The sequence below is a fragment of the Astyanax mexicanus genome, chromosome 1 (assembly GCF_023375975.1).
Source record: "Astyanax mexicanus isolate ESR-SI-001 chromosome 1, AstMex3_surface, whole genome shotgun sequence".
In the NCBI taxonomy this organism is placed as follows: domain Eukaryota; kingdom Metazoa; phylum Chordata; class Actinopteri; order Characiformes; family Acestrorhamphidae; genus Astyanax; species Astyanax mexicanus.
Window position 1 is genome coordinate 73486644 of NC_064408.1, and position 27268 is coordinate 73513911.

General features: G+C 37.8%; 1 protein-coding gene across 1 annotated transcript; it reads right to left on the reverse strand.

The window, feature by feature from the left end:
- Positions 1 to 4609: 4609 nt before the first annotated feature.
- LOC103047193 (E3 ubiquitin-protein ligase pellino homolog 2) lies at positions 4610 to 26096 on the reverse strand. Its single transcript, XM_007230721.4, has 6 exons — positions 25725 to 26096; positions 14332 to 14461; positions 14016 to 14117; positions 12911 to 13108; positions 12613 to 12798; positions 4610 to 10883 (listed from the first exon to the last, which is right to left on the reverse strand). The coding sequence occupies exons 1-6, from the start codon at positions 25796 to 25798 to the stop codon at positions 10284 to 10286; spliced, it is 1290 nt and encodes a 429-aa protein (XP_007230783.1). The 5' UTR covers positions 25799 to 26096; the 3' UTR covers positions 4610 to 10283.
- Between the last annotated feature and the right edge of the window lie 1172 nt (positions 26097 to 27268).

Below are 27268 nucleotides of genomic sequence, written 5' to 3' on the forward strand. Positions count from 1 at the left end.
GCATGGGGGGAGGAGCCAATGTTACACACATCCCACCCACTGAATTCATTACCATCCATGCACAGAAGCTAGCATAAACCCCCTAGCTTATTGACTAAATGTATACCGCAGTATTCTTTTTTTACCTAATGTGTCACAAACATTAAGACTATATATTCAATAAGCTGATCATAATGTAAATGTTCTATTTACAAGACATGAAATGTGGCCTGTGTTATCTGGGGCCAAGTCATTAGTACCAGTGGACTGTTACCCAGTAATCTATGAAACAGGGCACTAAAAGAAACAGGATCATTAGACCTGGCAGCCCACCTCTATTGCTTCAAAGCTTGTGTCTATTGTAGTCACTGTTGATGGGGGTCTGCTGTGTCACATCAGGTTGTGATGTGTTGTACTGTAAGGCATATATTCCACAAAAATCTTTTAAAGACACTATGCATCCCCTGGCTGGTTTTCTTACGGGGCTCCCCCTACAGGCCGTGAGTAATTGTTCACTGTCGCTGCTGTTCCTCCGGTTCCTCCCCCTAGCCATACTTGGTTGTTTTAAGCACAACAGACACACTAATTTTGTGATTTTATGGCTAGCAAATGCGGCTAGATCTTGTACCGGTTTCTGCTTTGCAGTTCATTGTAAAAAGGTACTTAAAACCAAATATGAGACAAATAATGAGCTATCTAGCAAAGTTAATACACATACCTGGATACTCAAGAGCAAGTTTGCCGAATGGCAAGCTACTAAAAGGCAGTTATCTATAAGTTTTGCCAGAGGGCTAGCTACAATGACCACGATAGTGAAAGCACAAACATACACAGAAAAAGAGAAATCATTACACTTATAATCAGCCTTTTAGCTATTTTAAGTTCACCCGTCTGAGATTTCTTTCTCTGTTGGGAGTTTTTCTCCTTTTTCTCGCTGCTCAGTCATGGGCTCAAACCTATACCTGGATAGCCAAGTAATAGAAACTGATTCAGAAACTGATGTGGTCCGTTAATTGTTTCCAGAGCTGTATTTTAGTCACTTTATCTTTTAGTTCTGGGTTAGTTCTGGATTTATTGTTGTTACTTTTGGGTAAAAAAAAAAAAGTGTAAACATAAAACTAAGCTTTGAGCTTATTTTTACTGCTCTTATTTGCAAATTTGGTAAAAATGCAGAGCAAATAAGCCCATTGTTAGCAACTGAAGAGGATGGAACAGTTTGTGGAATTGGGAAATAATAACAATGGCAATTTTTCAGGTATTGAAGAAGTGACAATGTTTGTGTTATGAATTTGATTTGTGTGTCTATAAAACAAGGGGTTAGGCCTACAAGAATGCTGCAGATTATAAATGGCAGATAGGAATCTGACTGGATTACAGCCAAAAACGGCTTTGCTAACAGGATAACATCCATAATAAACTTTATTAAATTGTAAAACTTATTAAGTAAAGTCATCCTGTTTAGTCTAGTCTTATACGGCTTACACACACACTTTTTTATAATATACACAAAGGAGAAGAGTGTAGTAGGCTACATACTCCATAACACAGGCTGTAAAAAGCCTTAGCATTAAAATTAATTGGATTTATATAGTGGGTGGCTAAATTAGCACATTCTGTGACTTTGACTCAGTGTAAAAAGAAGTGCTGTGCTGAACAAGAGCAAGAAGTTGATTTAAAGTTAATTAATCTACGCTTTGCCCATGTTTATTGAACGTTAATGAGCAAATTGCTCACACAATAGAGCTAATGCCCACTGTCCCTGATCTCCTCAGTCACTGAGGGCCGTGGGGACGGCAGGAGAAATCACTGCTCGCCTTCAGCCTCTCCCCACAGTAATGCTGCCAGTAATGAGACTGGATAAGGACACACAAATCCTCCCACTGAGACCACATCTAACGTCTCCTCTCTTCATCAAGCACCAGTCCCTCATCGCTCACACTCCAACACAGTGTGCTTTTAAATTAGGCTAAACACACACACACAGTCACACACACATTAAAGTATCAGCAAAAACAAACACACACACACATTAACGTACCAACACAAACATGAAGACTAGCAGTCAAATAGGAGAGCTGATACTGCGGTACAAATTAATATATTGTAATATAAAATGTAATACTAAACAAAGGGAAGGGGATATTATTAAATTTTGTAAATAAAAAACTAGAATATTTATGTGGCATTAAAATTACATTTACATATGTATTATCTAGATATACGAGCTCTTCCAATAAATAAGTTGATCAGAAATCTGTTATTTTCTTTATCTTTCTTCGTTAACGTAAGTTCTTTATTTAAAGTGTTTTCATGAGTGAAGATATATAAATCTTTGTTTTTGTTCAAAAAAAGAAAGAAGAAAGATATTTATCAAAAGTCAAAGATATTGAAAATATTATACATTATCTGTAAAACAGTATAATTACAATACACTTTTTTGCTGGATTTAAATGTTCTTAATGTTCTTAAATTAATCACATGAATTTCTTTTTTTTTTTTTCTTTCATGCAGTCCATTAAATGCTGTGTAATATACTGTGCTTTTTCTTTTACCTTCCTTTACCTGTATTAGGGTGAATATGAATGTTCTACATAATTCTAATAGTCTATTCTGTGTTGTATCTAATTTATATATGGAATGTCAGGCAACCATCCTAAGATTTTTTGCTCTATTACACAATGCTAAGAAACTGAGAGTGTGTCACGTGAAACCATCTAACACAAATCATCACAAAGCTGAAAGAGATATGAAGAAAACACTAACTGTATATAAATCAGTTAACAGACCTTACACACTTAATAACAGGGACAGAGGAAGGGACATCCTTCCCCTATAGAGGGAGCAGAGGAAGACAATTGTGCCCTCTGGTGACGTTCAGATGTTACACCACTTTGGAGTCCCATTTACAACCTCTACAACAGAAGGTCTTTAAACCCGTTAAAATAATTTTACTCGTAGACATCGTTACTACAAACCGGGTTCTTTGAGTTACCAAAGATATTTTTCTATGTTATCACTGATGTCAACCTTTTGTATAACCTTTATTTTAAAGAATATACTGCACAGCAGCAACCTACAGAATAATTATACAGAACTACCTGAAGAAAGTCAAACATGGTGTTCTGTAATCTGCAGTATGATTTATCTGCAGTGTTTAGCCTTTATGTAGGATTATTGGATTTATTCAGCATAATCTGCTGTGTTTGGCCTGCCACTCCTGGGTTAATGTGTCTGCTCTTGACATATTCAATTTAAATTTCAAGTGAAGTGTTTGAGAGAAAGGCAACAGCAGCGTTTTCTGAAACTTCAGCACATTTTATCCCTCAAATACTACAGTCACACTTCAGTATATCAGTTAACAGCTGTGCTGAACTCGTCTCGAGTTAATTACTTGAATTTCTTTTCATTTTAATGTGTTTAGGAGCATCAGTTGTGTTGTGAAGAGGTAGAGTTGGTATACAGTGAATATCCCTATTTGAGTAATGTTGTAATTCATATTATGGCAATAAATACTCAACTTATCAAAGAAAATGAAAAAGAAATCAAAGTCAGTCAATCAGAAAATTTTCAAAAGCTTTGAAAGTTTCCTCAATGTGGTCGCGAAGACCATCAAATACGTCATAATGGAACTGGCACTCATGAGGACCGCCCCAGGAACGGAAAACCAAGAGTTACCGCTGTTATAAAGGATAAGTTCATCAAAGTTACCAGCCTCAGAAACCACAAGTTAACAGCATCCCAAAAAAGATGTTTCACAGTTTATGTTGGTTTGTTTAACACTTTTAAATTCAGTACATGATTTATTATGTGTTCCTTCATAGTCTCAATGACATGGTATTAGTCACCCCATTCTCTTGGTTGTGTTTTCTATGGAGATTATAAAAGCTGTGTGCACATTTAAACACCTGTGTTATAGTAGTTAAATTCACTCAAACTGATGTCTGAATACTTTTGGATATTATAGCTCAGCTTACAAGAAAATAATACGTTCTATAGTATATTTTCTGTTTAGTAAAGAATCATAATTCAAAACGTTCTGCAGTCCCAGATTAGATTTAGTCTCTTAATTTGTCCTGTGTTATTAGTCTGATTCTCTGAACCAAGCATCAAAGTAAATGTGCAAGACTTAATTCTTCATCTTCTTTACTTGTTTTTCTTTCCCTTGAAGTCTTCAAGGTATCTCCGCTCAAAGATGATTCTTAAAATGACTGAGTAAGCATCATGACCTTAACACCAAGATACAACAGTGATAAATTGGCATAGTTATGTAGCATTACATTTAAAAATAAATTAGAGACGGGATCTATGTTATAATTCTTTCCTTTTGGGTTACATGATCTTGAAGAATTTTCAGGTACTTTGTATTACTTTGTCTTCCATTGACGGCATGCTCAGTTGGTTGTTCAGCTGTAAAATAAAATGAAAATGTAAGCTCTTGTCCTTGACTCCAAAGTCCAAATGTCCAAGAATAACTGAATACATTTACAGTTATTTCAAATTGAAATACGGTAGATATTGTTGCTACTGGAGAAAAAATTACAATGCTGCCCTCTAGTGGAAGAATATGTAAAGAAACTGTCCTAATTTTCTTCAAAACTACAGAGAACACGACCAACAAGCTTTAAAAATATTTTGGAAACATATCTTTTATTCAGGTTTGGATTTGTGATTGTCAGTGCACCTTGGGTTTAAGCAAGGTGTCTGTGTTCACTGTGAGAAGTTCAGAGCTATTTGTTGAGGTCTATTCAGTGGAAGTGACAGTTGAAAAGTTGTAGTCTAGAAGTCATGTGTGTAAAAGGGGTCAAACACAAGGTGCATCCTTTTTTAATCATCATTCAAAGAGAAACACAACAATACTGACAACACTCGAACTGACCACTTTATCAATTACGCGTGTACCATCATCTATCCCAGTCATAAGACATGAACCCTTTTAATCCAGTGTGAAACTACACCAATCACGGTTATATAAAAACAAGACCAGAGTTAATGTAGCTGACAAACTACCATATGTTGGGAGTCTGGATAAGAATTCTCTTTTTTTGGAGCAACAAGGCTTTTTTAAACATAGTAAAATTTCTCAGGAGAACGTGGGAAAATAAAAGTGTAAAGCAGACACTGCACTGGACTAAAGCAATTAGGAATTTCATGCATCTTAAACACGCCCCAGATTTGTGTTCTCCTCTGGGACTGAACCCTGTGGTGAGCAATAGGAGATACTAAATTATACTGCAACACAAACACACAGTCTTACACAATCTCACACACAATCTTACACACGCACACACACAAACAAACATCTCTAGCCCTGCTAACAGTGCCCTGTGCATTAAGTGTATAGAGACCCTGGGAAGAGTGTAAACTTTGACTTGTGTAAACCTGAGGTCACCCATTGTCAGTCTGCAGGGGCCAGAGGAGTTAAAGTGCCCATAGCAGGTTAAGAATGGGGGCAGAACAGCATTTCTGAGACATTTGGAAGACATGAAGTTATCTGTACCAGAGCAATGGCCTGCTACATGACACAACTGCACATCAGCCTAAAATATGTCGTGTCTGGGACTACGTTCACATTAGAGGACTCACTCTTCAATTCAGATTTTTTTTTGCTTAGATCTGATCTTTCTAACCTGGTGGTTTATGTTCACATAAGAGATACATATCATATTTTTTTGCATGCATGCATTTCAAATACCTAAAAAAAAAAAATAATAATAATGAACAAATCCGTTCAAGCCTCTGAAGATCTTGTTATGCCCATCAGGACATGGACAAAAGCATTTTGGCACTGGGCTGATATAAAACTTAATTTCACAATAACATGCTTTTGTTGTCATTAATACATTTGCAGTACAATGGCATTCTTCTCATCATATATCCTAGTTTTAAAAAGTCAGGATCAGAAAGAATAAGCTCAGCCAAACAACAGCGCCATGAAACAGAGTATTTAAAGGTTAGTTTTAAACAATGTTTCAGCTGATTTGGCATTTCTTGCTCCTGGGCACCCTCTACAGTCAGAAAGTGTTATTTACACTTTGTGTAACCACTAATGGAAACACTTTTCACAGGCATCTGCAAAGAAAGTCATGTGAACTGCTGTGATAGAGTACAGTTTTTACTTAACCAGATACGATTCTTTTTTTTAATGCAGTTTCTGGCAGGATAAGCTGAGTAGCAATGATAAAGTCAGTGGACCATCAACATATTTTTTACATTTTTTAAATATTTTAGTGTAAAAGTGCTACATAGTGCTTCTTTAAGCAAACAGAGCTGGAAGGATGTTACCCCCTCAGAAATAAAGAGTGCTGCTTATTTAATAAAACATTAGCTTGGTTTCTTAACTTTGTTTAATATCACAGTCCAGCATACAGCCTGCATACAAGCTGGTTAGTGATTCATCGGCTGCTGCACGGGCGACTAAGAGCGATTTTATCCCTTGCAGTGTGCACACAGGGTAACCCACCACCAATAACCTAACTCTCTACTGCCCCACCGTAGTTTATAAAGTGTTGCAAATGTCATATACATTTTGGACATTTCTGACCACAAGGCACAGCTGTCTTCATTAATTTCTCAAATCCCCTTTTACTGACCATTTTATCTTTGGCTTCTTTTGGATTGCTTTTCAGACTGGAAAAAGGAACCTGTGTACTGTAGACCAGTGCACTGAGTATTAAAGGACAGCACTAGGGCCTTTAGTATGACCTGTAAAGGTGTTACAAACACAGGCGATGTATTGCGTAGATCTTTTTACTGAATAACAGGATTTGACAATCCTGCACCAGAACCATATTTCAGCCATTGCAGCAACAATGGATGATGACGAGTATATGTGCAAAAAGAAAACTGAACTGCAATCTGAATATTTTCATTAAGACAGCATGGCCACAAATCAGATATGTATCTAAGACCACATGTGAACTCTCTCGGATTAGAGAAGATCAGATCCTGAGATTCACACAGCTCTGAATCTCTCAGGTCTGTGTTACATTAGGCAAATAAAAAAAATCTTATTTTGACACTTCAGCCAGGCAATGTGAACGTAGCCAACGTGTTTTTACCTGAAAACAACTACAGCTGAAACTGGTCTCAGTCTCAGACATCAAACTCAGGAATGTGTTGACTGGGTGGAAAGAAGATAAGCAAAAACACAGTTTCAGTTGGAGCCAATTTTTAGTGGCCTAAAACGGCAGAATAACTCAGGAGCAATAGTAAATGCATACTGTTATTGGCACGACGCATTAAATATCAAAGAACATTGAAGTCCTAAAACAACAAATCCAGGAGAAAATTTAGTACAAACATGACAACAAGCAGGAAACGTAAAAGATCAATGACGTTATCTCTTTCTGTTAATATAAAAATATGTTAAATTGAGGTCTCTTCTCTTGCATGTGAGGTAAAGGAGAGCTTATCTGTCTTTACACCCTGCAATTAAAAAGCGTTCATGTGATCAGCTTAACTAGAAAAATTAGAGAGATGCACAGTGCAAGGCCTGCATGTGTACGGGAAATTCAGTGGGTGAATGTGAGTTTTTTTTTTTTCAGCTTTAAGGTAACCAAAACAATCAAATATTATCAAGGAGTGCAGTGAAGCTCAGATAAAAATATATACGACCCATTTATAGATTCAATGATAGCACCAGGGAGAGCAGAGATATTAGCTAAGCACTGGAATAGTACATTCATCTTACTGGTCACTGTATTTACGGTTAGGGTTTCCTATGCATTTCGGAGTGTGACACAGTAAAGCCTACATACGTCAGCTGTGAGCTCTCCAGGATTTAAATCATATTTGCACATTAAAATAATATTTTTATATATATATAGTAAATATACTGCTATATGTGAAACACTTGTATATAAAAAAATCTGACCTTCGGTCAAGTTTAGTAACACAATAATCATGTAGAAAAATATGACATCTTGACTTTTTTCAAACAACTACTGTATATACTTCAGCTACAACTTTAAATCTGATTTAAATGCTAAAACAATCATAATAATACAAAGGAAGAAGAAAAAAAACAGAAAATCACAAGGGCTACATTACTCATGACTTGGCAAAGCCCTTCGACCCTAGGCCAAGTCCCCCCACGTTTAAGTCAGAATCAGGTAGTACACACTCGAGTCATTGCATCTCTCAGTTGAGCTATAGCTTAATTCTAGTAATGCTTATTGCTTAAGATGAGTGTTGCATTAGAGGAGGGTGTCCTATCTAGTGTGTTGAGTGAGATGGAATCACAGGAGGTCATGTACTAAGAAAGCTTTAGAAGTGGCCATAGATGGGTAAAAAGGAGGCAACAGAAGAAGAAGTGCAACAATAACATGGGCATTCATCCCATAGACTAATAGCTAAATGTTAAGTTTGGGAAATATATTCTTTTTATAAATACCCATGTTCCTCTGATCAATTATGATCACATGTTTCTGCAGCATAGCTTTTAATTTCATGTTTTGAGACTTTTCATTACTGTGAGATAGGAGCTAACTCCCCAATAACTGAATGAACTTTTAGAGGTACAAGTTTGGTATTATACAACAAATCTTGAATTGCGGAGATGCTCTGTATTTTCACTTTCAGTAAGCTTCACAGATTCAGCCTGGCACGGTCAAAATATGGCATAGCTTTATGCAAAGGTAAAGGTACCCCCGACCAAATGAGATTGATAACATAATGAGACAGATTGATATCATAATGGATTCTAGAAGATTCTTAAGATTCTGAAAACAACTGATCTAGTGCTGGACGATTAATTCACGATTCATGATTTCTCAAATAATTCGGTTAATTCAAATTACAGTTTTAATTCGATTTTTGTCGCTCTCCGGTAAGGACCCGTAATTAATTGTGAAAAAAAAAAAAACACTTCTTCAAAGATTCTTTTGTGACTTGTTTAGTGCATTATTTCTCAATTTTAACAATTGTCACAAACCCGCATTCCCACATAACTCTGCGTACACAAAGTCAGGGTGTGAAATAAACGTATGGGCTTGTAAGCAATGTTTTGAATCATTGATTCACTTAATGAGTCGACATTTCTTTGTCATCTGTAGTTTGATTTTTACTAGGAAGAATAATAATCTATTATAATCGAAAATCGTTTTTTGTGTGTTTTTTTTTTAAGCCATAATCGCCCAGCACTTAAATTAACTAAGAAAAAAACGAAAACATTCACCTGTATGGCTACAAAAAGTTTATAAAGGACTTTATAGTAGAGGTAGGCAGTATGACAATATTTTATCATATGATAAATATTATGATAAAAACAATAATACACAACATTAATACTGCAAACAAGACACCACTGTGAATTGAAATTTGCAGGTCTTTTTAAATAGGCTGTGTTTACTTTTTTCCACAAAAAATATCTATAGTTTGGTCTAGTGTGACCAAACATATGTATACAAATGTACTTACTATATGGGAGTACCCCATTAGGAACACTATACTAATACTGGGTAGGGCTGTGCAAATTCAGCTTGGCTTTCACAAAATTATGGTAATATTCCATAATTCTGAAATGCTAGTGTGAGTTACTGTATTCTTTCTGTTGGTTTAAATCAGTCTGACAATGCTCTGATGACCTCTCTCATCAACAAGACTTTTCCAACTGCAGAACTGCCACCCATAGGGTGTGTAATGCACTATTCTAAATAAACTGCAAAACCTGAGACTAATGTGCTGCAAACCCCAGGGGAACAGCGGTTCTAGAAACACTTAGATCAGCACATCTGGCACTTTGAGCATGTTAACCACTGAACTGCTGTCACATGATTGGCTAATATAAATATTACCAGAATGTGTAAAGATGTACAGATGTTCCTAATAAAGTTCTCGGTAAGTGTACCTGTGTACATGAGTAATATTAAACCAGCATCTTGGGAAGCGAAGCCACAAGAGAGAGACTAAACCTCTTATTCTTAGAGGGGGAAAAAAAACTGTAACCAATAATAGAGCACAGTCAATGCCAATCTCAAGTGCTTCAGTTGTTGCCAAGGATTCTTCATCAGCCTCCATTTCTTCTATTTCAAATATCGCTAAATATGAACCACCTTGCATTTGTTTAGTGCCAAACTGAATCTGTGTCAGAAAATAGGGTATCCTACCATGACTTTAACCAGGCTACAACAGGAATGTATTCAGAGGTAGAAAAGACATACCAGTGTGCGCATACTTTAAGGAAGCAATGGCTGATTTGCATGTAAATAACGGCATGTCTATCTACAGTATGAATACATTCCTGAGACAGGCACTGGTCTCCACAGTACTCCTGTCCTGCTTTTTACCCTCCTGTGGCCACCTCATCAATCTATTGGCCCCTGGAAGATGAGGCGAGTGAAGCCTGGTGTGCCCATCAGTGGAGCAGAGCAGAAGGGGCACGTAGGGCGGAAGGCATGTGTCCCATGGGGCAGCGGCGTCTCAGCCCAGTACCGGGCCGTCCTCTCTGAGCACACATGCCCACAGGGCACGAAGGCATGGGTAGGGGCTCCTGCATCCATGTAGAAAGCCGGTTCGCAGCCCAGCCACAGGGGCACATAGGGCCCCACCGTTCGGCAAAGGGGGCACTCTCGTCGTCCACCGGTGCCCCCACTCGCCCCTTCCTCCCGGTCCCGGGTACGTTCAGGCCTCTGGCCCCAGTCGTGCCGACCATGGACATGACCGCAGGCGAGGTAGGCCCAGGGCTGCCGCTCCTCCAGGCTGTGACTACGAGGCAAACTGGGAAAGGCCAGGGTGCTCAAGCCCACTGGGCACTGCGGGCGGGCTGCATTCAGCTCCAGACGGAGGGCATCCAGGTGGCGCAGGGTGGGTGCTTTGAGCAGGCCTTCAGCAGTACGCCACAACAAGGTAGCTCCACATAGGTCCACGAGAGAGCCATCCTGCAGGGCACTGCTCTCACCCTGAGCCTGACAGAGTACAGGACAATGATTAATAAAACTACAAAAAGAAGTGGAAAAAACAAAAACAGACCAAGCACATCTTCAGCAAAAATTAGCGGCATTCACAGAAAAAATTAAAAGAGGACAACTGGCACGAATACTAATATTAGATAATATTAGATTTAAAAAATGTTTTTGTCTAATGGAAAAATACTTCACTACATAATAATAGTAATGCTGGCTTGCAAAACAATAGGCACCTAAATGCACAAACTAACTGCTACTGCTACTGGTACAGTTTTCATTTTACTGAATGGTGGTGAAGCAATTCATATTTTAACCACTGAACAAATCTTTAAAAGATAAATAACTTCTGCATCTAACTAGCTGATAAGATTTTTTTAAATTTAGGAATATATCATAAAGTATATGATACTAATATGACAAAGGGTCTTTCTTAAAAGATATTATACCTACGTTCAAGTTTACTTGTTGAAGCACACCTGATACAACTCACCCATCAACTCATCAGGGAAATCAGACAAGCACTGCTGTACCTACACCTGTAATAGCTGGCCATTTGAATGCTGCAGCTATTTAGAGCCTTTCCTAAGTATCAAATATTACAAATATGGGCCATACATTGTTTGTTGTGGGAACTTTACTGTTTGTAAAGGTTTGATCAGAAGATTCCATTCACAAAATTGCATTCTTTAGACTCTCTTTCACTATGACTTGTCTACTAGGGGTGGGAATCGATTACTATCTCACGATTCGATTCGATTCCGATTTTGGGGGCCACGATTCGATTCAAAATCGATTTTTGATTCAAAACGATTTGAATTATAAAAATTTCTGCTTCTGGCTTATGAATCGTATTGAAAAAAAACCCTCCATAATATACACTGGTCCTGGAGCAAGTAATGTGTTACAAAAACAATAAAATGTGCAGGAATGTGGGTCCTCAGTGACAGAGGAATCACTGGGATATCACAATGACGTTAATGAACAATAAATACATAAATAAATAACACTGCTTTATTACCAGGCTACTAGCAGTGGTGTGTAGGTGACGCTGCTGGGCTGATGTGATGATAGCAGTGGAGCGCTAAAGTTCAGGAGCAGCTGCTGATTAACTAGTTAATTTAAGGTGGTTGTATTTCTTCAGAAAGGGGGCAGGAGGTGGAGAAATTAATTCATATTGTCCATTCCTTAATTCCTCTGTGATGAGGAGCTGAAATTAGCTCTGATTAGCTTATTGTTATTTTTCCGTTCCGCCTTAAATGCTGCAGCCCGCTGCCACCTGTAGCGTTATTTAAGGTGGAACTGGAAAGTTAGCTAGTTAGCTAGCTAACAGTTACTGAAACTAACTACTAGCGATCTTTTTTATGCTTGTTATGAAGCATTCTGCCATAAAACATTGAAACTACACGTTAATCTAAGGTAATATAGTGCTTGTTCTGCCATCTTACCGGTGATTCTCAAACACCTACGCTCTGTGTGTGTCTGGAAGATCTCCAAAGGGACAAGCGCTATCCCCAGGGTTGCCAGGTCCAACAAAAATACCCAGCCCAAAATCAGTCTAAAACCCGCCCCTCAGAATCGATTTTGGGACATTTTAAATCGATTCTGAATCGTAGTAAATGAGAATCAAGATTCTTATGTGAATCGATTTTTTGGCACACCTCTATTGTCTACTTACACATCTAAAGAAATTTAGGAATGAATGCATTGGATATTAAGTGATAGTACATACCATTTGGCCACGGATGGGGCCAGATCTGGTTTCTCTCAGAGTGTAGACGTCTCCACAGACGGAGATTTCCCTCCACATGCCCTGCTTGGACTCCTCTGGGAAACCTTGTGGATGCATTACGAGCACTCCATTGGTTGTAAGCCCATCCATGTGACCATCTGGATTCTTCCACTTGGTGGCTTTTTCCTGTAGGAAGAGATTGAAAATAGATGTGCTGTTATAGATGGTACAGTTTCATGTAAAAAGAAGCCAAGCTCAAAAATGAAATATTGCTTTTCCATCTATGAAGAACACCAACCCCAAGGAAAATGTTTTTAGAAGAGTCAAAGCCAGCTGCATAAATACGAGCAGTGTACGGGGGGTTCCGTTCACAGACCACCCTGCAGGCAAAGCGTGAGATGGTGCTGGGGGCAACAGAAGAGTCTTCACTCTCTTTCGAACCTCCTGGCGTATCGGTCACCACAAAATCTATGGGACTTTCAGTGGAACGGCCAATCTAAAGGCAAAACAGGAAATGATTAACAAGAAAAGTTAAGAAATACGAATTTGGATTGTCCCTGTCAGTTCCAGACATCTAACAGTGTGTTTCATTTCACATATTATACCTATAGCTGGAAGCTTTGGTGATGAAAGTGTATTACATTTAGTCAATATGTCACTAAAACGAGCAAAAAAAGCATATTGTATGTTGGCAACAACCTTAACAATTACTGTACGCAAATATAAATACCATTTCTATTGTTACAATGACGTTTGACAATGTGACAAAATGTTTTAATTGAATTTTTTGATATTGTTGGAAATGTTTTCTTCTGATTAGGTAATATACTCAACCTCAACACCTGACTTCATACTCAAAAACTAGTTAGTGTTACTACATATAATTTACTCATTATTTTTATAAAAATATAACAATTGTTTACTCCCAAAGCTTTAAAATTTGCATCATCTTGATAATAATGACTTAAAACCCACTTTTGCCTCAACTAGCAAATTACGATGTGAGACCTTGGTAAAAGCTGTTTATAATACATTTTTATATTTTATTTTGTTTAAATTAGTTAAAAAAAGTTTTTTTCTTTAACGTGGTTTGGAGATCAGGCTTTCTTGCATTTTATTAATTATTCACAATAACAGATGTAGCGGCAAGTGGTGCAAAAGCTCTTTGAATGCCACTGTTGAATGCAAGCTAATTTGGCTCAGAGTGAATTATATTGAATTAACTTTGTTAACATCACTTTCGTAACAATCAGCCTGTTACAATCAACCCCCCTATTAATTTGGCTGAATTGGTCATAAAATAAAATAAACTTTTAAAAAAAGAAATAAAGTTCGACAAAGCATTTCCAGTCCATGCTAACAGCTGATAAATTAACATTTTTGCACAGATCTCAGTGCCTCACCTGGAACATATCTGTGTCGTTGTCATGACAGTACTCCACCACCACCGTCTGATTTCTCGAGAGGGTAAAGGATATACTGTGCTGACCCCTGCTGTTAACCGCCTGAAAGAAAAGGTCAAGCTCATTTATTAATTAAAAGCTGAGTTACATTTACAATACTACAATAATTTATATAATTTATAATAATTGTAATCTTGTTTTAGAAACGCAGACAATTACAGGTTCTAAAAAGGTACATCAAATAACCATCTAGACATTCAGATTATCTTCTTTAAATCTACTGGTCTATCTACTCCCACTATATTAAGCCTCCTACCTTGCTATCCTGTGGGTTGCTGAGGATGTGCACAGTGCTCGGCTTGACACCATTAGCCTTTGCTCTCCTGTATAGAGCAAATCGACTCCTCTTCCGACCCTTATCTCCACCAGGAAGAGAGCCATTGTACCTGAAGATCAACAAGTGACATAGTTAAATACACTTTATTAAGAGAGAAATAAACACAATATATAAAATATACACAATATATAGACACATTGACAAATATTACACATATTTAGGGCTAAAACAGCAACAGCTATTTTTAAAATCCATGATTAAATTCTATTAGAACATAATCATGATAAAAATGTCTTGTTTTTATTCTATTTGCACATTAGAAAATAAAATAAAAAGAAGACTTCAGACAAAATTGCACCTTATAGTTATTTTATTGCAGTAACTGTTTTAGTTCTGCTTTACTAAGTAAATTCGAACTAACAACTACAACCCCCTTTAGCAGTAAAGTTTTGTCATGTTTCCACAGTGAGTGCTTGCTTGTACATGTCTTACAGTAAGATGAGATGTTTAATGTATCATATTCAAGACTGTACATCTTTACATATAGAACATGCCAGTGGGTTTTCAGTAGATATGCTTGTGCCTCTGACTAAATAACTTTAGTTATTCTCATATTTTGCATTCTTTCTTAACTGAATATATATATATATATATATATATATATATATATGGAGGTTATTCTGCACCAGATTCAATATATGTTTGATCTTGTATTGAGGTTGAAGGAAGTTGCTTGCTATTTTTAATACAAAAAACTAAACTGAACTTTAGTTTTTATATTGGTTTCATACACATTTACTGTCCTTGAACTGGTTTTGACTACCTTAAAACAATAGTTTGCATATTTGATAACTCTAAACCAGCCTGATTACTTTCATTTACACATCAATTACTTGACTTACTATCTTTATCTTTGACAGTGTTGTGTAAACTAAGATTTTTCAAAATGATGTCTCTTAATATTAAACTCCTTAATTACGGCAACTTTTAGACTCTTTGGCCTGTTTTTCTGCGCTAAAAACGCGCACTCTCTGTCCACTTTTAGACTCTTTGGCCCGTTTCTGACACCTAGCGTTCAAACTATAAAAACCTGCTTAACAGCGGGCCAACTTTCATTCTATTTCTAAAATACCTCGCGGGCCGCTCCAAAAAAGGAAACGGGCTGCAAATGGCCCACGGGCCGTAGTTTGGACACCCCTGCTCTAAATGTTACTGCTTGTTACGATCAGTTAATTGTAATCAATAATTGCTTGCATATTTAAAGAATATTGTCATTAAAGATTAGACATTAAATTTAGATCTGTCGGTTTACAAATTTCCCCTTTTCAGCTATGCAATGTAAATGTGGTGGGCATCATTAAGTAAATTAATGAAAATCATTTTTATTAGTATTATTGATCAACCTAACATCAATTAGTTGTTGTAGCTCTACATATTTACTTATCACTAAATGCAAATACTTTGCACAACTGACACCATATTTTTAATTATGCTTTTACTGTTTTTTGATCCATTAGATCAAAGGTTCATCTAAAGGCCCACATAACAAATTAGCTTGTAGCAATGCATGTTACAATATTTGCAATCAAATCATTCATTGTCCTTTTTAAATGCATATGTATTTGTTTATAGTAAGTAGGGCAAAAAATGATAAAACAAAGTGAACTTGCAGAACTAGGCCAGCTGTAATGTGTTCAGGCATGGCAGGTGAGTTTCTCATTCAGAAAACAGAATTCCACCAAAGCAGGGCTACACAAAGGAAAAAACACATAATTTAACAATGAAGCCTTTGTGCGATGACAGGCTTTGGGAGGTGTTACATGGCCACACAGCGAAAGCCACCACGCTTGGAATTAGTAACATGTCTGATCTAGTCTCAGGCTCAATGCTTAGGTTTCATGCATCCACAGAGTAAACAGGGGGGATCCTGTGCCAGTTCTTGGATTATAACGTAATGATGAAAACATGGTGGAAAAGTTTCATTTAAGAGGTTTGTAGATATTCTGAGCCAGATGCACGTGGCACCCATAATAGGTATAGAGGGCTCCAGTGTCCCACGCGCTCTGCTTCTCTGAATGCTTTGTACGCAGTAACTCAGTTTGGCATCCAGTCTGTAAGGCCTGCAGTTTGCTGCTACCACAGAAAGACTCTTTTGTTCTTCCTGCAGCTATCGGTGACAAACAGCACATCTGAGGCAAAGCATGAGAAACTGATGAGAATTATTCAGTCAGTGTTTAGGGACCCTGTAGGCAATCGTTATTTCAGCTACAACTAAATTCTCCTAAAATGTCAGAAAATTGGTTTTAAGGCAGTAAACTAACCTATCGGGCACATAAATAATAATAATAAAAACAATAAACAAAAACAGATTTGGAGGCCTGGCCAAATGTTTTAGACACACTCAGAGAAATAATCAGATACATTAGACAATATAATTATGAGTGCAAATATGACAATAGTCCTGTCACAATAACTATTGTTTTGGCAATATACAATATATGTATATTGCAGTATATGTCTTATAATTAATTGCACTAATATAACTGTCATTTTCCGTCCACTTTATCCCACTAAAATAATTTGAATATAATAGCATTGTTAAATATACATAAACAAACATGCAAAGAAACAGCAGTATCAAGGATCACGACAAAAAGTATTAAGATCATGCCTATATATTTTAAACCACTAAAATAATTACTGAGGCCTACATAGCAATACGTTTTTTATTACTCTATATATGTTTGTCAATAATTGAGTGCACAACACTATTACACATCGCAGAATGGACTCAAATATATTATTGCATAATTTTACACGTTTTTGTACTATTTCACATTGTAGTTGTAGTCCTGACATTTATTACACTGACTTTATTACATTGAGTCTGTCAACACTATCACATGAATCACTGTTTCCTCAACCATTATTAGCTTGTTAACCATGTTAACACCACACATTGCTTCTTGAAGAGTTCTGGTTTTGTTGCTGCTGCTTAGATCACTTACTGTCAATCTCAATTTCAGAAATATCTGTGATATAAAAACTATAGCAGCAGATCTTTTTTTCTCACAAATATCTTTATTAATTTTCAGCATTTTACAACCACAAATCATCCCCCCACCCTAAAACCCAATGCTCACTCTATCGATACAAACTTTACATCTTTACATTTTTTACATGTTACAATTTTGTTACAAATCCCAAGAAGGGTAACCACATGTCTTCAAAGTCCTCAAGCTTCCTTTTAGCTATATAGGTCAGTTTAGCAGCAGATCATTTAAACTGTAAAAATGTTTCCATTTTTACCAGTAGTTGCGTATAGTATAATGTTTACTGAACTTTGAAAAGACATGTTGATTAGGTGGTTTTATAAATGCAAAACTAGCAAATGCATACAAAAAAATACTGTATATTAGTATTGGCCCAGTATTCCCACATCATTGCATCCCTTTCAGCAACTGTACAAACAGCATAGTGCCAAGTAAATGACTGGATGTCAGCCTATTATACTGTAATCTTGCTTAATTAATTGTCACAAATTGTTTCCTTTTCAGTCCCTTACTGAGTAGTGCATTTAGCTAATGTAATCGCTGTAAATATGGCACTACTATTTTCCTGTACATGTAAGCGCTCCAGCAAATCCTAGTGTACAATCATGCTGTCTTAGACCACAGAAAGAAAAATCAGGCCTGATTCCAAGGAATAGCTATACAGGTGCTGGTCAACGAATTAGAATAATTTGAAATAGTGCAATCATGAAATTCTTTGAATGCATTTTTTGTGCAGAAAGCAAATCAGGTGTTCACCGCACCTGTCCTACTCGTTAGACTAATCACAGAACTTGTTACCTGGAAAAAAAATTTGCTCAGCTGAGCTTTCAAAAAGGCCCATTTAGGCCATTTAACTGTGACACTGTTGTTTTATTGAATTAGAATAATGGAGAAACCGTTTCATTGAATTAGAATAAATGCTCGAATTTTTGTTTTCTGTGAAGAGTGTTCACTGTGCAGTATAAAGTCAGGGTTGAGTAGAATTTCTAAGTTGTAAAATCAATCATGAGTAAGCAGCGCGACCTCTCAACCGGAATAGTGGCTCAAATTCAAGCCCTTCGCCAACAAGGCTTGACCCAAACTAAAATTGCTGAGCAGCTCGGCATCAGCCAGTCTTCCGTCTGCAAAGCTCTCAAGAAAAACTGCAGCAAGCGCACCAACTGTTCCGGCGTCCGAAAAACTTCTGCTCGCGACAACAAGCAGCTGAGAAAGATCGCAGTCAGCAACCGGTTCAAGTCCACTTCCGAGCTCACCGACTTGTGGAACAAGCAGACCGGCGCTGACGTCTCCAGATCAACCACTTACCGTCGTCTGCGCGAACTCGGCTTCAAATCTCGCGTTTCAGCAGTAAAACCGATGCTGAACAAGAAACAAATGGAGAAACGGCTGAAGTGGGCCAAAGAACACGGCGAGTGGACTGCTGAAGACTGGCAGAAAGTGGTCTTCAGTGACGAATCACGCTTCTGCATCTCCTTCGGTGACCAAGGTCCTCGTGTCTGGCGTCGTGGTGGCGAAACCTACAACCCCGAGTGCGTGAAAAGATCCGTCAAGTTTCCCCAGAGCGTTATGGTCTGGGGATGCATGTCCGCTCGAGGTGTAGGGAAACTCTGCTTCCTCAAGAAGACTGTCAATGCTGCCGTATATCAAGATGTTCTGGAAACGTTCCTGATTCCGACTGTTGAGGAACAGTTCGGCGAAGAAGACTTCATATTTCAACAGGATCTTGCACCGGCTCATGCGGCAAAGTCGACCAAAGATTGGTTCACTAAAAAACAGCTTGAAGTTTTGGCATGGCCGGCCAACTCGCCTGACCTTAATGTCATTGAAAACCTTTGGGCCATCGTCAAGCGGAAAATTCGCGACAGAAAGCCTACTACGCTGGACCAACTGAAGCAGAACATCGCCACTGCCTGGGAAGCTGTGAGTGCGGAAACTTGCGACAAGCTGGTCAAATCGATGCCGCGGAGACTTCAGGCAGTCATACAAGCCAAGGGGGCAGCCACAAAATACTGAGAAAGTGATGATTGTAATTATAATAAAAATTATTCTAATTCAATGAAACGGTTTCCCCATTATTCTAATTCAATAAAACAACAGTGTCACAGTTAAATGGCCTAAATGGGCCTTTTGGAAAGCTCAGCTGAGCAAATTTTTTTCCAGGTAACGAGTTCTGTGATTAGTCTAACGAGTAGGACAGGTGCGGTGAACACCTGATTTGCTTTCTGCACAAAAAATGCATTCAAAGAATTTCATGATTGCACTATTTCAAATTATTCTAATTCGTTGACCAGCACCTGTATAGTAACAATTTCTCTCAGATAGGAAAAATGGTTGATAAATGGTTATTCGTTGGAAGAGCTCATTTGTTATCAGGAACTTTATCTGATCAATACAATTTAGAAGCTTTTAAAATTCTCTTCAATCCTTGTACAGCAATCAAAAACCATGAGTGCTGCTGTAAGATATGGACAGTTATTAGGAAATGGCACTTTAGGGAAACTGTGGTGGTCAAGATGACATCTGGAAGAAATAAAAGAACTAAATCCAGAGCTGCTCATATGCTAGTGATACCAAAACCCCCCTATGACTCTTAAATTAGGCAAAAGGAGGGTGGGGCAATGATGCACAAACATCATTTTTATGGAAGAGTCATAAGAAAGAAATGTTTAAGATCTCATTACTAAACTCTGATGATCTCTAAAAGGGCTAGGCAATATGACTAAAAACTCTCTGTCAGAGAAATAGCTCTGATAGCTCGATATGATATATGATATGAAGACACCCTAAAGTATAATGTAAAAGTATTTATATTTATTTGTAGTACCATAAATTAAACTTAAAGGTATATTTTATAACTGGATTATTATTATTGTTGTTTGAGATGGTGAAATAAAGTGGTCATGCTGCTCCTTTAATTACAATGTTACTCCAACATTACACAGGACTTTCCTCTGTTTGGGTGCCATCCCTGCCGAAACCTAACCATTTTTTAAATTCACTTCCCATACACAGACCCATTTATTGCTCACACTTGGTAAGAAGGTGTAAAATTATGATAGTCTTTTTTTGTGTATAAGATTTTTTAAAATACATCAATATTTATAATATATTGCCAAGTTATATTCTCTAGATAAAATATGAGGTTTGGAAACAAGTGCTGTGAACTAAGAGTTAAGATAGACCTATCTGGCCAAATAAAGAAAAGGTACATTTGGAAGGTGAAGATGTAGGAAGCAAATTCTGAATTCAAAATCCAAACTAGGAGTGGGCAATATTATATCATATACAATATATCGTAACACAGGAATATCGTAAAATTAAAAATCCATATAGTGATAATAGAGATGTTCTGTTTTAAAAGTAGTCTATTATTCACTGTGAAGCTTTAGGTGTATTTATTGTATAACTGTTTGCAGTTTATATGCATGCACTAAATATTCTGCAATATTTTTTGCTGCATTATATTATTTTATGCTATATTATTTATTTTGCCACATTATGATTATGCTGTTATACTATTATACTATATTCCTGAAATTAATTCATTCTTTTGCTGTTTTCCTATATCGCCAAGTATATCATTATCGCAAAAATACCCTGAAATATCGTGATATTATTTTAGAGCCATATCGCCCACCCCTAATCCAAACCATGTGTTAAGAGGCTGAAGCCAAAGAGAGAATGGATTTTAAATAAGATAACAATCCTAAATATACTTTAAACCCACCATAAACCACATAACGGGACACAAACTTTTTGGTGCAGCACTCAAATCTGCACAGTCTACACCTCATAAAAACTTGTGGAAAGCTCTTAAACAATCTGTGCAGCAAGACGACCCAAAAATATCTCAGACCTAGAGGCCTTCTGCAATTACAAGTTGTGATTACTGCTAAAGTGAGTGCTACTATGTCATGGCCCAAACCTTTACACAGGCCACGGGATTTTAATTATTCAAGCTTTCATTAAGGTAAACGTATCACACTTTAGGAGAAAATGACCAAATCTCCATATGAAATGATTTGTACGAAATACATACAGGCAAATGTCTGGCACACCAACATTCTTCTGAAATCTGAAAAGGGTATAAAAAGTGTATATTGCTTTTTTTTAGAGTAGCTGTGTCTAGGCTCTCTACTAGATTTTGCAGCACTGTTCTGAGGATTTGATTGTATTTACCAACAAGAGCTTTGGGGAGGGCAGGATAGTGGATGATCAACAAACCAATCCATCCCAAAATATTTGAATGGAAAACCATCATTGCTGAAAACACAGTTCCACTGCACTACAGCTTAATACTGGGGTTTTTTTATACCCCTCTAGCTCACACATGGCATTAGGCATGGTGCCAATAGGTTCATGTTAATCTGCTCCAGAGATTTCTATTCTGTTGGTACTACTTCTCTCTCCACAGGGACTAGACACCAAACACAAACCATTAATGCAATAATGCATTAATAAAGCCATGGAAGACAGCATTTTAAATGGTCTACAACCATTCAGATATAGTTTATGATTAGGCTTAATCCCTGGCTGGGGAACTAACCCATAGTGTATAATATTATTTATGTATATAAATATAAAAATCCTGCCACATCGCTCCACCATGAGTTGCTGCCTGCATGACCCAGCTTTTTAAAATGGTTTGAGGTGAGCAGTGGTGCAAACACATTGACTGTGTCCAGACTGGTCAATGTGCCAGTTCAGCAATGCACAGTGAAACAGCAGAGACAGAAGGTCAGGCCAGCACAGCAGAACTAGTGTTCGCACGTGCACGCCCACATACACACACCCTAGAATAAAAATTTAAATACTTTAAAAACAGTCTGTTTTTTTATGAGGACCTAAAACACTTTATATGTAGCAGCCAGTGTAGACAATTCTTTATCCACTACCAGTACATTATGTTAAAATCACTGTGAATAACCGAGTGTGCTACAGACACAAACAAAATACACAAATGTTTTACCAATGCTCAACAACTAATCTGATCAAATAAAACTCTCTGCATCAAATCTCAGAACTGACTTAAAATGTTTCTAATATAATGTATACCACAAAATTAATATGGCATTATATTGCACTTCTGTATCCACAAAACAAATTTCTTTATGCTTGTAACTGATTAACTAAGCAGTAACTAAACCGATGCATGCTGATCTGATAATATATTAAATGTCCATCTAGAACAGTTCTGGTTCCACATCCAAAATGACTGTATTTGAAACAAAACTGTTCAAAAGAGGCATTCAGCAGACTCCTACCCAAATGCAGCTCACACATTCAATACACAGCATCAACCAATTAGTCATTAGTTTCGATTTCTGCGCCACAGTATTGCTTGGATACGTTCCAGCACATAACTGGATTCAGGCTACAGCTTGAATCAAACTCGCATTACTATTGAGTTGTAGGTAGTTTGTGAAGCACTGCATGATGTGATGTTGGAATACTGCGAGTTTGACAGTTTAAATGTAGCCCTTCACATCACTGCATTTACCAACAGGAATCCATGTTGGACAAATAAGATTTAAAATATTTGGTTTCTCATTGGGTGGCTTAGTGTAATTTTCTGACGTGACTAACAAATGTCTTTACAAGCCTGATCCAATGTATTAAGTTTTAAAACAGAAAAGATGTCTCTCTAGATTTAAAAAATAGAAAACAATCATGTGTACCGGCAAGTAACGGCATTTCCATTGAGTTCGACTACGGATGGAGGAAAGTCCATGTCTCCAGTTTTACAGCTTAAGGAAGTTACAGTTTCCTGTTTACTAAACGTGACATTCATTTGCTTATCCTCAAGAAAAATGCAGCCTGAAAAATGCTCATGGTTCTCGTCATACTCAGCAAACATTAACGTGTGTTTTACATAGATTTTATGGCATTTTAAATGGTGGATCTTTAGATTGGTTGCAATACAGTACCATATGATTACAACAAGACAGAACTTTTTTGGAAGAAATTGTTTTCATATAAATATCTATGAAGATATGAATTTATCTCCTGTACTACTGATGTAAATTAAAAACTAATTATAACCAGGTGTAAATGTGTCTCTACCAAAGGAAAACAAACATTTTTCCCCATTATAATAATATAGACAATAAAAGAAAGTTACAGCGAATTAGTTTAGTTCCAAATCCCAAAGTGAGTGAAGTGAATTAAGTTTCCTTTAAATAAACATGTTAAAAACTAGTGTTACATCAATTCACTGATTCTTTAGGCAAGCTTTGACTATGCCTATGTTTTACATGTATTAATTAATTGCTTTAGTGTTTACCAGTAACTGACTATATTAACAAATGAAACTGACATACTGTGACCAAACCAACCTAAGGCATGCCGAACGTGACATGCTGGGACATCAACACATGAACTTCAGGAACTGGGAGAACATTGTGAGAAGTCATTAAACCACTGCAGGTTTATCTTGTTTTGTGAGATTAAAATCTACAGCTAACACACCACCACCACCAACAGAGAATTTCCTATCAGGAACTCATAACAATGCACATTTTGCAGTGAACAAGAACACATTTCCAACCCTGGACCTCCACTTAACAATAAGGACATCTCACAGTATCACACTGCATTGATATCTGGGATTCAGCTTGTGATTATATTCAGTGACAGACCTACACAACAACTGATCCCAAATGAGCATTAATATAGAAGTGTGATAACTATGGGTGCAAAATTACTTGTATGTGTATTTAGATGTATGAAATATTGCACAACTATTGTAAAAAAAATACTAAACATGCTTCTCTATAATTCTGAGTTCGTTTTGAAATACCATTCGGAAATATCATTTTGAGTGGTTTGGTGTGAAACGCTTCAATGAGGATAAATTTAACGTCTGGGGCCATTATGTTTCAAATGCAGATACAACCCTTTTACTATGTATCCAGAACCTAGCCTAGATGTTATATGAAAATAACATAAAATATTCGTATAATGATAAATGACACAGCGTTTATTAAATACTAATTTGGGTTACGTTTTGCTTTACAACACGCAGTACCACCCCACCATGGATATGTTTCAATATATATAAATTTGAGAACAAACACTTATTTTACACCCATCACAAAACAGTAATCATATATGATATGTTTAAAACAAATAATACTGTGTAAAAACTTTGTGATGTAGCTTTAGGGAGTTTTACACATGTTTCCTGTCAACTGTAGCTACAATTCTGACTAGATTTTAAACCATTTAGAGTAACAAAGTGCAAAATGCTTAAAGCTTGGTGGAATTCCTTCTTAACTGCATGTGTTACAATTACAAACAAGATAGAATTACTAACTAACCTAGTTATTTTACTGCACATTCCTCAGCTGAATAAATAGTTCTCTGCTAGTTCACCTATGTCTGTGCTAGCTTGGTTAACTTGCTCCTTGAACTCAGAAAACCAAATAACCAGACTTATCTTACATATAATGTTACCCATGTCATATTCTGTGATATATTGTTATTGTCCTGCATGTTGTTTTAAGACCACCTCGTCCACAGAGAGTGTTTTTAGAAGATATAGACATCCAGAAATTATTAGTAAGAGGCCACAGTGTTAATATAAACCCCAGTGGTGCCCACACAAAATATATAAAAGTTTGGTGTAATTCCTTCTCAATTGCATGTATTACAATTAACGTTACAAACAAGTTATAATTACTTACTAGCCTAGCTTAGATATTTCACTGCACATTCTTCAGCTAAACAAAACCTTCATGTTCAGTTTAGTTTACCTAGCTAGTTATATCTGTGCTAGCTAGGTTAACTTGCTTATTACACTCAGAAAAACAAATGAGCAGGTTTATCTCACATATAAATGTTCTCCGTGTCAGATATTGTGATTTAATAATGTGTATCCCTTTGTGCTATTTTAAGACCATCTCTTCTAGTAGATAAAGACATCCAGAAATGATTAATAAGTGACCACAGCGTTTATATTAACCACAGTGGTGCCCACACAATCCACCAGCCCTTAATAACTGGGCTATAAGGCTTTCATTGATCATCACAGGCAGGTTAGGTTAGCTCCCAGCTCCTCTCTCTCTCTCTGAGGATACTTCTCTACACACTGCTGCTGCTAACCTGGACCAGCCTAACCTGACCTGGACTAGTCTAGACTAACTAGCAGCGTTAGAGCCCGTCCCTGAGCCGCTGCCTGAACTGGGTTAGCTAGTGTTAGTAATCCACAACAGGAGGAAATCGCCAACATCCGCGGCTAGCCCTCCCTCTCTCTATCTGTGTGGCTGTGAGGGAGGCTCGTCTGGCCATGTGCCGCCCCTGAAACTCGCTCCTACTCACCCCAGGATCACCAGTTCGCCGTATTTCACCGGATCTTTAGAGCGGGCATGTTCGTCCTGGTTCGGCGACAACATGGGAGTGAGAAGCGGCGCTGTGGTCTCTTTCCTTTATGATTACAGTCGGAGCCGTTCTGCCCACAGCCGGAGCCGCCGCGGAGTAACTTGTCGTGTCGAGCGGAGACGGTGGTGGAGGTCCGCTTCAGGAGGAGGATAAGCGGCAGGCGGGGGAGGCGGATTTCTGTAGGCACATCTCTCTTTATGAATTTGTGCGGGAAACGCGGGGCAGCCGAGCGGCGATATCCGAACCAAGTCTCTCTCTCTCTCTCTCTCTCTCTCTCTTTCTCTCTCTCTCTCTCTCTCTCTCTGTATCTCTCTCTCTCTCTCTCTGCGCGGCGGAGGAGGAGGAAAAAACACACACAGCTCGGGGCAGAGTGGACCGTACCACTCTCAACGTGGGGGCGGTGCAGGACTCATCGCTACTATTAATAAAGTAGTTTCTCACATTTTTATCCGTATAATTTATGGATTTTATATAAAATTCCCTCTAAATATTATAATTAAGTAGCTTTGTGTAGAGAAAATATCTATATTAGCGTTTTAAAATCTTCCCCAGCGTAACCCGCTCCCCTCTGTAGTGCGCTGAATGCTGAGGTCCGAGTGCGAAGCTCGCCTTTAACCATTACGTCAGTCTAAAATAGTAAGCGTTAGTAAGCTGTGGGCTGGCTGTGTGTAAAGGCGAAGCTCGCGGTTGAGGAAATCTCGCTGCTTCGCCTTAATAAAAGCGAGTAAAGCGTGAGCCGCGCTGATTTACGCTCAGTAACGCGGTCTAGCAACTTTGAGGCTGTGCGCGGTTCAGTAGCGGCTCCACGAGGCTGCGCTAATAAGGGGCTCCCTCCATTCATAGAATCACACGGACACCCGGGGTACACTGCTAGCCCGGCTAACCAGAGTACTAGTAACTAACTATAAGGAGGATTACTTTAGCCCTAACACATTCATATCTCTCTCAAGAGAGAGAGGCGTGTAGTTTTAGTTTAAACCGCGCATATGAAACGTCTCTCTCGGTTAAATCTGATCCAGTTACTCTGATAGTCTGATCTCATCCTCCACCACACCAGGCTCTGCATTTACACATGAATAAGGAAAGCTCGTCCACTGGGAGGCGCAAGAACCGGCGAGGGCATGAAGCTCCCAGGCCCCTCCACACGTGTCCGGAAATCACTGAAAAAGTAGAGTGGGTTCAGAAAGATTCACTCATATAGTGAACTAACTGACTAGAGAACGAACAAACCACAAACTATCACTGTTTGTGCTGCACTGAGGACTTAGGATACAACACCACCACACTGCATTATACACTGCTATACTAGAATGCTACACTGCTACTTTGGAATGAAAAAGTATTTGCCCTTTTACAGATTTCTTTTGTTTCTGCATTTTTGTCATACTTTTTCAGATTATGAAACAAACTTTAATATCAAACAAATATAACCCGAGCAAATATAAAAAGTACATTTTTTTCATTATGAATTCATTTATTGGGAA